The sequence below is a fragment of the Ylistrum balloti genome, unplaced genomic scaffold (genome assembly GCF_031769215.1).
Source record: "Ylistrum balloti isolate Yb309-2 unplaced genomic scaffold, AGI_CSIRO_Ybal_v1 Utg371048, whole genome shotgun sequence".
Taxonomy (NCBI): Eukaryota; Metazoa; Mollusca; class Bivalvia; order Pectinida; family Pectinidae; genus Ylistrum; species Ylistrum balloti.
In genome coordinates, this window is record NW_026782580.1 from 1 (window position 1) to 11,566 (window position 11,566).

General features: G+C 35.4%; 1 protein-coding gene across 1 annotated transcript; it reads right to left on the reverse strand.

Moving 5' to 3' along the window:
* Window positions 1-7,728: 7,728 nt before the first annotated feature.
* On the reverse strand, window positions 7,729-11,116 carry LOC132560327 (uncharacterized). Its single transcript, XM_060224999.1, has 3 exons — window positions 11,099-11,116; window positions 8,415-10,406; window positions 7,729-7,929 (listed from the first exon to the last, which is right to left on the reverse strand). The coding sequence occupies exons 1-3, from the start codon at window positions 11,114-11,116 to the stop codon at window positions 7,729-7,731; spliced, it is 2,211 nt and encodes a 736-aa protein (XP_060080982.1).
* Between the last annotated feature and the right edge of the window lie 450 nt (window positions 11,117-11,566).

The window sequence follows — 11,566 nt, forward strand, 5'->3', positions numbered from 1 at the left end:
CTTTAAGGCCGAAATGGCTGTATGATGCAGTTTAATTCATTATTTGGCTCTACAATATCTAACTCTAAGGTGGTATTGAAAGATTTTATTTTTTAATTGCTTAAGCTTCATTCTTTACTGAAGCATTCAATTATAATACAGTGGTAGTGTATTCCCATGAAATCTGTCGTTACTAGGCGAGATATGTCGTTCGCCACTATCCCCCGTTAAAATTTCCACCTTGAATAGTAAGTGAAATGACAACAGGTTCCCAAGCATTTTTCAGAGAAAACGTAGTTGTAAAGACCTAAAAGGATTTTGTCACGGTGAATATTTTACCGTAATCAGTAACCATAACATAAGCCCTGTAACACAACGAAAAAGAACCAAATCTCAATATAATTTCAATCCTAGTGAAACTAAATTACGTACAAGAAAAAAAATATACCTAGAAGCATAAGGAGGAAAAGACCTGGACTGAATAATAAACGTAATGTTTGAGACATGATCAATATTGAGTTAGTGAAAAATTGACATAAATTGCAAGTGTCGTTTGATTTATCATGAACTTCGATCACAGATTGGCGTTTCTGCAGAATGTGTCACTTTCATATGGACCCACACTCTCTAACTTTGGTGTGCTTAATGCTCTTGAATTTCTTGAAGGAAGCGAATCATTTACCTTTATCTCCAACAATGAAGGCATCTTGAATGGTGAGAGGGCCATGTGCTGGATGCTCTTTGTGTACATACCAACCAGCGCTATGTCACAGTCATCGACCTGTCATCGTACCAGGCAACAACCACCCTGGGTTTACACTCGGTGTATCCTTTAATGGACGACTAGCGGCAGACTTTCATGATATAGACGGATCCCATTTCAGGTTGAATAGTTCTATTGCACTGGAACCTTCCAAATGGCAGTTTATTGGTATCAATTTTAACATGCTCTGGGAAGACAATCAGTTCGACTTTTTCCTGATCGATTATGCTACTACAGAACCAAATGTTATTAAAGACACACATTCTCTCTCTTCTGCCAACCTATTGCGTCTGAATGCCCATGGAGCAATATTTCTAGGAATGAATCAGGAATACAAAAACCATTTTATCGGAAAGCTGGCATGTTTGCAGTTCTATAATACATCAATCATCGGCGGAACACAGAGAGATGCTGTAAAGCTTTGTGATCCTAACATGTGGTTAGATCCGGATTATGGTACAAAAATATTTGAAATCTAGTTTTATTTTAGATGTGATTTCTGCCCAGTAATTCGTTTCGCTTAACTGTAATGAAAAAGTTGTATTATGTATTTCATTATGACTCATATTTTTACAATACACGTCTTTGGATTTTCATTTTGTATTACTGTCTAGAATGTAAAATTTGTCTTGCGAAATTCCGGAAAGAGTTTTAGGTTTTAGTTATTCATGTAACATACGCATTTTTGGACAAACTTTTTGGAGTAGGAATATATTTTTGTTTTCGATATCTTCTGTACATTTTGAATATAATTAATTGACATTTTGCTAATTCTAATGCATAACGTAGATCAAATTTACAATAAAACAGAATATTAAAGTGGCCATGAAATCACATAAAAACATATTTCATCATGATTTTTTCCAAGGGGATTACACACTCGACCTCGATTCAAGTATCGAAACGGTGGAAGCAGCACACACACAATTGTCAACATCATCGACAACAACGACAACGCAGCTAGCAACAACTAAAACACACCGAAAAGCAACGACACAAGTCTCGGTGACCAAAACACAACCGACATTCACTACTCAGCAGACGTTTACACAACCTGAAGGTAGGTTTATATGGGTAAATAAAATAAAGAAAATAAGACAGTACATTGATTTAAAATGATAAATAATTCAATCATGACGTACATCGCAATCCATACAAATAACAATGAAACAATTTGCATACTTCGGTTGTCCTTATTGTATCTGTTAACATATACCATAACTGGTGCTGTGGTTACAAACGTATACTTTTACAGAATACCCAACAGAGAAGATATGTACTTGCATGTACCAACAAATCAACAAAGAAGAACTTGCCGACAAAATAGAATCATTTAAATCGACCCTTCGTGTGAATAAGGAAACCACTTCAAGTAAGAAATCGATAGTAATTTGCTATTATTTATAATGTTAACAAATATCTTTTACCGACATTTAAAAAAAAACACACTTCAATATTTGTTTCGTTACTCAAGTCATTGCTCCTGTTCTCTCTTTTAAAAAGTAGCGTTACTTTAACTTTATGTGTCATTGAAGACAAAAAGCACATCCAGCCTTTTCCTTAAATATTTTCAGGAGTGTTTGTGTGAATTGTCTTAGTATATCAATTTCTGAATTCGAAATGATATTTTATTTACTCTGGGGAAATTTTGATATCTGCATTCAATGTTGATAATTTCTTGTTTATTCATTCTCTATAATTTTGTTTTGTCTTGACATATGGGCGTGGCTCTATACCTAGTGTCGACACTTTGACAACAAAACATGGGCAAATTGGGTTGATCTCTCTAATGGATGCGTTTGAGTATTACAGTCACTTAACTTCACACGATAAAGTATACTGATTGTGCTCTGTTATAGTTCCAGGTCTTGAGGAAATGATTCAGAATATTTTGTATAAAGTTGCTTTGATATCGGGAATTCTTCTTTCATAATTCTTTGTTTTAAAATGTCGGGAACCGACAAATTATAAGTTTCATTTCTTTCTCTTTTAAGTGACGATGCGAAAGAAGTCGTGTGCTGAAGACGGACGTGCGAGTGCCCAGGTGATAGGCCAGTGTGGACTAACCGTGCTTATTATCATAGCTGCATTATTGGTTTTACCGGATATACTAATTACAGCACAGACACTTATCAACATTCTGCGTAAAACATTCCATACGTTCAATCCTGTTCAAGTGGCTTCACAGGACACCACTCGCAGCAACCCGTAATGCTTGTGAATTGACATGTATGTCAATGAGTCTTTTGTTCGCATTTTAAATCTATGATTCCGATTAAACGAAACAAATGTTTTCCAACTGTCAACTAGATTTTATACAATTGATTACTCAAATACTGCACTGGTTCACAAATATAAGACATATCTAAAGACGTCTCAGACTCACAGACCGATTTTGACAAGCTAAGAGCTCTTCTAAACCTTGTTCACATATAAATGTATATTTCGATATATAAATCTGAAAGATTCTAAATACCAAGCAAACACAACAAAAAATGACTAATGCTTACTAAGGCCTCACATGAAACTGCAGTTGCCCAATAGTAATCGTGGTGTTATTACAAATGTATATCAGCATTTTAGTTTCCCGAGTGATCTCGAAACAAAGAAGATGAAAGTTTCTGAAATTGCACAAGCATATAAACTGTGATGTGTAAAAGTGCAGTTGGGATTTTTAAAAAGTCTCTATGGTCAAGGTCAAAGTTTACCAAAGGTCAAAGTAAGACCCTAAACGGCTGGCAAACACTGCATACGAATTGGTACAATCAAAGTTAATGCCAGTTATTAAAAATGGAGCAGAAAATATGCTGTCAAAGAAATATACTGTCAATGTAACATATGAATATGCCACTGGTTAAACTTCTTAATGAAACTTTACTGAAATCAGGTGTGAAGGTCATGAGGTCAATAGTCAACGTACAATTTCAAATATTTTACCACTAAATATTTTTGTTATGACATGAAGCAAAGTTGAGAAGTCGTTTGCTTCAGGTCAAAGGACAAGGTCATCTTATTTGCAAATATTTTTTAACATGATTATGAAGTAAATTTGAATATAATCAAGTATGGTCACCAGGTCAAATGTCGAATTAATCTGAAAATATATTACCAATTTATATTTTATGAAATTGTCCAGAGTCAAAAGTAGCCTGATAAATGATCAGTGTCGATTAGTTCGAGGGCAAGGTCAAGTTTTCACATTTTTGAAAAATAAGTGCAATACCATTTAACATATAAGTCATTCTTCATCGATATAATTCTCGGTTTAACTCCGGGTTTAAAGTCAGGTGCATTGCTGGCCCCTTTCTTAAATGTCAGTAATCTAGTTAGAATTGTTTTGTTGACACTTCTGATTGAACCAGGTACAAGTGTGCAGAAATGAATATAATCGGTTGGACAAATATATCCTAACCTGCTATTTTTCATAGAATTCAATTTTTGCTTGACCCATGCATTGAGCAAAATATGACCAGACGATGATTTGTCTCTTAGCTTTTAAGCGAATAGTTTCAATTGGAAACATTTTAATCAATGATACTACAAGCTGATATTGCTATAACCTTACTGTACCTAGTAGGCTTATTGACAAGCTATTATTCAGCTTATGTAAAACAAGGACAATACAAATAACGACACGTGTCACTATGAATACACATCTAATGTAAATATTTGTGTAACAATGTTGACAATATTGACTTAATTAATGTGTTTACTTTTTCACGAATCAAGTTATACTTAAAACTTTACATCAATATTTTGAAATTTTGTAGACAAGACAAGGACAATAATCTTTTTTCACCTACCTCACTATTTCTTGTGATTTATCAAAATTATTTAAATACTCGTTCATTTATGTTTTCTAAATATATAGAGATGCTAGAGAAGAGTTACATATTGCATGTTACATTAAGCATTTTAATTTACTGTTCTCATATCTGCACAATAAGCATTCGCTTATCATTACATTTTAACATTGTTAGCCCACCTGGCCTTAAGGCTTATGACATAGCTCAGCGTCCGTCGTCCGTCTGTCGTCCATCCGGCGTTAACTTTCCCCTTTAAACAACTTCTTAATAACATAGAAGCCTAGAGCATGTTATCTTGCAGGAATGGTCCTAGGATAAAGCTCGACAAAACTCTTGAAAAGAAATGACCTTGACCGATAATCAAGGTCACTGGAGTCTAATAATAAGAAAACCCACTGAATTACTGATTATCATTACCCAAAGGCATAGAAGTATGATATTTGGCTTGTAGGTTGCTATGATAAACCAAACAAACCTGACGAAAAGAAATTAACTTGACCTATATTCAAGGTCACTGGAAACAATTTTTTTTAAATCTTAAAACGACTTCTTCTTACTTACAAAAGGGTACAAATGATATTTTAGCTGATAGGTTCCCAGGATGAAGTTCGACAGAGTTTGCGAAAAGAAATGACTTGAACCCTTTTTCAAGGTCACAGTTGTCGAACTAGTTAAAATCTTTAAATGACTGCTTTTGACTAACTAAAAGGTGAAGAAGAATAGTATCAAGGCGAACGCTTCCTAGGATGACTGACAACATTTGCGAAAAGAAATAACATTGACCCATATTGAAGGTAACAGTTATAAAATGTTTTGAATCATGTAAAAGATTTCTTCTGGTAAATTCTTTGTTGTAGAAATGGGTTTAAATCGATTGGGTGTGGCCACTTAGAACGCCATTGGTGAATATGTCCATATATTTCTTAAATTGACACATTGAATACCAGGTTGGCGATGCAGACCTAGGGTGCCTCTTGTTTGATAATCTAAAATCTGAAATTCCAAGCAGACAGATTTATTGATAAAGAACATTCAAAACATATATTCCTACAAATAACTGACATACACGACGGTATGTTCGTATATAAAACACAAATTATTTTTCCCATTTTGAAGAATAATATTAGAGGTGATTGCGAAAGCAAGTAAATTTTTCATGGCTCTTGGGAAAGGATGGAGCAAATGACAAGAAAAGTGATAAACTTAAGGCCAACAATAAATTGATTACAATAACTACAATTAATAAAAGGGAGCTAGACTAATAATAAAAAATTATACCGTACAACAAGCGTTAATGAACTAATCGCAAATATAATACGGGAATATTGTATATCTATATATATATATATATATATGTGTGTGTGTGTGTGTGTGTGTGTGGGTGGGTGGGTGGGCGGTGGGTGTGAGTGTGTGTGTGTGTGTGTGTGTGTGTGTGTGTGAGGGTAAAAAATAATAAAAAAAAGTTCTTATGATAAGCAATAGAAAATAAGCAATTTTGCAAACGTCCTGAACACAGTTAAATAAACTATTTCCATTTAGTTTGTTTTGTATGAAAAAACTTAGTACCTAATAGTTTTTCGTGTAGGGAAAGACGTTTTTACCGGACATGCTACCGTATTTTTTCCTTTTTTAGGGTCAGAATGACCTATAGCCGTCGTTTCTCGTCCGTCGTCGTGCGCCGTCTGCCGTGGGTAAACAATACATTCAAATTATTTCTTCTCAATACCCAAAAGGCCCAGGGTGTTGTTACTGGGCATATAGCATGAATGGATAAAGGACTTCCAACTTTTTTAAATGAATGACATTGATTTACTTTCAAGGTTACAGGGATCAAATATGTAAAAAAAAAAAAAAAAAATGTTATTTCAATAACCAAAATGCCCATGATGTTAATATATTGGCCTGTGACATCCTGGGATGAAGGGAAACCAAGTTTGTCAATATGAATTAGCCATTTTCAAGGTCACACGTTACATGTGTGTAAAAACTCCTTTCACTACTTGAGTGATTGGGCCATGTTATTAACATTTTCTCTTTTTAAAGGCCACAAGTGTCAAATATGTTGAAATCTCAATAATGAAAGAAAACCCAGGCTGTTGATATTGCTTCTTTAACACAAGTGAATGAGGGGCTACCAATTTATTTAAATAACTAACCTTCACCTATATTCAAAATCTCTTGATTCAGTTGAGATGAGATCTTGAAAATTCTTTTTCGGTAAGTTATAGGTCCGGAGTAATGGCATTTTTGTAGTAGCATGTATAAAGAATACGATTTTAAGTTTGAAGAAAATTTCTTTATAACATGTCTCTATGTAACCTATAGAATAGTTGAGCAATTTATCATAGGCCTATGTGGCCTATACCAAATATAGATCTGTAGAAGTCAGATGACCGTTAAGGCCCGTGGGCCTCGTTTTGTTTTTTCTTTTGACAAAAACAATATTATTGTCAGTAATACCAATAGTTATGAGTAGAATTATAATAAGTATTCAAATAAATGCCTATTAATAGTAGTTAATAACTTATTAGAGCGAATATTCATTAATAATTATTATTATAAAACAGAAACACTCTGTTTTTGATATAAAATAGCCAACATGTAAACATGAAATTTGTAGACAGTATCACAATAAAGGATTAACGCACCTACTGTTTTAAAATTTCAATATCTTCTGAGTAGCCATCGTGGTTAGTATATACATTGCGATTTATCCTGCAACTGGCACTGCCGTTGTCTGATACAACAGTCACATATATTTTGTTATATTCGGCAGTGACGGAAAACAACTGTTTTTAGCACGTGCGGCAATTCAACAGAATTTACATAAATATTATGTTTAGAAATATAAACAGTTGTTGAAATAAGCGATTTAACATGTTGTAATGAACAAGTTGATTTATGAAAATTCATAAATTCGCTGTTATATCCAATGAAAATATGAGCAATTATTTTGGCGTCCGTCATCAGGCAAACGTCAATGTCTGGTAAACACAGATTGAACGACAAAATTGTTTAAATTTCAATTGTTTGATTTTCAATCAATGTTGCAGGCTAAATAGAATACATGGTCAGTGTCATACAGATAAAGTATACTTCAATATGCCAATATCAAAAGGTCCAGATATGTAAATAATGTACATGAATGTGGGAAGATTCTAAAGACAAACAACAGACAGATTAATATTTCGTTACGGTTGTAAATGCTGGGTTGTCTTTCCCGCCTGTAGTTTGTTGTGTGTTGTCTGGTAAGTAATTCGATTTTCGATTTTTCTTGGACTCCTTAACCTCCTTCCGCAAATGAAGAATATAAGCTATAGAAAGCAGAATTATCAAACCAAGAACCGTGAACATGATCCAAAATGTCTTCATTCCGTATCCCTCTGAAAAAGAAGATTTCGCGATACAGTAAACGTTCTTCCATATTTATTGCATTTTATCACCTCAATGCCAATCTGAAGATTTTGAATGTTGTAATTTTTATTGAAGTTTGATTCACGTAGCCAAAAAAAACACACGTTGAAAATAAGTTATCATAATACTGTGTTATGAGTTTGTATGATGCATAGGAATTGATCGCATTTACACAATAGATAAGAAATTTAAAAGTAAAAACTAAAAATAAGTAGATACTTATTCTATTAGATAGTCGAGATTATTTCTGGCACTTTTAGTGCGAAATTTGACGTTACGAATTGTGGGTTTACTCCCTAACACATGTTTCTTTATAAACATGTTAAAATTGAGGAAAACAACACTTTACATTGATCATAACAGGTCACCAATCTTGTTTAATTAGATACCGTTAAAAGTTTTCGGCAAAAATATACTATACCTTCCGAAGGTACCCTGATGGTCTGGGTCACCAGTTCTACCTCAGGAGCTGGTGTTATCTTTAAGCTGTCCTCATAATGTTCCCGATACTGTGATGGATATCCATGGCAGATAGGGAACCCCTTAGGCGGTGACGGATGTCTGTCATAAGAGTTGTTAAGTAGCATGACCATTCCGTCCTCGGAATGAAGTTGGATATGACAATGCATTATCCATACACCTGGGTTGTCGGCCTTGATCCTAATAATAGCGTATCCTCCGCTAGGGACTATCAACGTGTCCTTTCTGGGAGCATTTGCCAACTCAAGTCCAGGTACGTTGTCTCCCAGCCAACTAGGATTCCTCCAGGTTGCGTTGTTGCAGAAACTTTGTGTCATATCGCCATTTCCCCTACAGTCGACATCTGTATTTTGGGATATGAATTTAGCGGTTGTCATATCGTAGGTTGCATAGCCCATTTTTACCACATAAAAAGAATAACCATGTAGGTGAACAGGATGTGACCAACCTGTGCCAACTCCCATATTGGTCAGCACCAACTGAACAACATCATTGTGTTGAATGCTTAATGAGTGTGTACATTCACATAACCTTTCTTCCCCACAGTCTGCTTTGTCGCAAGTTGAATCGATTTCGTAAGGTTGTGTCAGAGCCGATACTTGTGGAGACTTAAACTTTTTTCCGTTAATCGTGGAAGGAAATTGCGTTGTTCCAGGAAAAGCAAAATTCAGATGGTACTCTTTGAATGTAGCAGGGGATGTCGGAACAGGTGCAGGGTCGTTGTTTGGCAAAGATCTTAGATCGTCGAACCTTAGGCAGTCTGTATGTGTGTTGGCTGGGAAGGTCGTGAAAGGACAATTGACGACCAGACATCTTTCGGTAGCAAAACAGGCTCTCCTTGATGTTGTTGGTAACTGTTCAGGGTTTGGTCCGTTACTATAATGCAGTATTGCCTCAGCTCGGTGTGTAACTTCTGCTTCCAAAGTTTCGGCTCTTACCCAGTAATTTTCTGCATTTTCATTTGTAGTCAATGTAAAGTCATATCTCTCTCCAGGATTTATGATGAACGATTCTGCAACAACAGGTTTTACATCAAAGCCATCAGACGCAATTATTGTCAATTCATGGTTGTCGATAGAGACTCGAATGGGATAAAGTGCTCCGACATGAATGACTCTAAATCTGTAGGTCAGTTTTGGATCAACATTAAAAACAGAGAGAGGAGCATCATTGTGTTCTCCAGTTGTGATATTACTGTAATATCTCCCTCTACCATTAATTAAAACTGAGGACAAGAAAAATCGACTGAAATGGCCTCCGTCGATAGAATCAGAAATAGACTGTTCTTCACGATTCACAAAACTTCCAAAGTTCATTTTCTGATGATCCATATCGGCATCCCAGTAGTGATTCCAACCTTGAACAGTTATGATGTGTTCTGCCATCGTTGATTGTTTTTCTTTTATAACAAATGCGCCATTCAATCCTTTGCTTCTTTGAGCACCTGTGTGTGAATGGTACCAGTAAGTCCCTTTGGGCTCTGCAATGAAGTCATATGTGAAGGTTTGGCCGGCAAGGATTGGACATTGGGTTACGTAAGGGACGCCATCCATCCACTGGCTGCTGTGCTGAGGAATACCGTGCCAATGGATTGTCACAGAGTCCGAAGCAAGTTTGTTGACGACGTGAACCTTTAACCTTTGACCCACATAAACAATAATATCGGGTCCTGGGAGGCTTTCATTTGCAACAACTACTAACCGATCATCCTCCCAGCCATCAGCGGTCATGACCTCATCAGTGGGAACAGGGGTTGCAGTGTCAGGTTCAGAAATGTCATATCTATACAGTTTCCCCTTATATGGATAAACCTTCTTTTCCTTTCGATGCATCATGGTCAGCTTGTGTTCAATAACTAACGTCGTCTCACATACGGTAGCGTCTTCTGGACATTCATATCCCATGCTAGACTGAATGCATGAGGACAGAAAAAACAAGACGATTACGCCTCCTATGTCACCAACCTGTCAGAAAAGGAAACAAGGTGATTTATAATGACTAAGCTATTATAGCAAATTGATATTATTCATAAGCTTTCTCCGAAAGCAACAAATATTTGTGTTTTAAGAATTTTATGTGGAGAAAGATAATCACAATCTTATACAGTATTCCTCTTTAATTTGTACTCTAAGAACGAAGCAGGAGAGCCAGGTGATCAGATGGTCAAGTTATAGTTTAAATTTTTTTTATCAATATTGATATTTTTATTAATCAGCACAAAAGAAAACTTTACAGAAGACAAGGCAGTGTAGGTAGTTCTTTTTAAATTATCTGTTATTTGTTACTGCTTAGAAATATGATACTTTATATGAGTCATATGCACGTAAACCTGGGCAGCTTTTATCCCGATTCCGTGAGTGAACCTCACTTTTGAAACTACATGCGTGTAGATGTGCAGAAAAAATATCCGTAAATGAATGAAAAAATGTCATGCAGTGCCTAAGAAATATGCGTTCGATAATCTTAACATATTTTAAGTTATTACTACAATAATCACACTTCTCTAAAACAAATTCCGACTGTGCTGAACCCACAAATTCTTGAATAATTTTTCTACGTTAAGGATGTGACAATGAAATCTCACCCCAAGGAAGGATTGTTGAAAGTCCGACCCAGGGCTTCAAACACTATGAAAATGAACATATCTATACCTCACTTGTTCATTAAGTTTCATGGTTCTAGTATCTTATAACTTGGTGTTATAGAAGCATGTCCAGCAAGAAACACGTGCAACTGTAGAGTGAACATATAGTGCGATAATTGTTAGATAAATCATTTCTGCCTAACAGAAAATGCCTCTCTTTTTCAGATGGTGTATTTTTCCATTATGAACACTGTATTATAATTATCTGTTTTTATGCCATCGAGGTCGATGATTTGACTGAGGCATAATGTTTTTGGTCCGCCTTTCCGACTATTTGTCAGCACAATACAAACGATTGCTTTCACGCTCTCATCTACTTTGCAGAGTTTCCTTTTGTTACATTTCTGGAACGCCTGGTCTCGTTTTCCTTGTACTTTTTCATCCTTTTGTTCAAAGTTTGCTCTATTTTTATTGTACTTGAGTTTGAATTATGATTATGTTGACATGTTGGTATTCTTTTCTCTTCTGTTTTTTTTATCA

Excerpts from the sequence above, each read along its gene's own strand:
- LOC132560327 (XM_060224999.1), bottom strand. Across the intron at positions 7,930-8,414 it reads CAGCTCCTGAGGTAGAACTG|GGATACGGAATGAAGACATT; the intron begins GTGACCCAGACC and ends TCTTTTTCAGAG.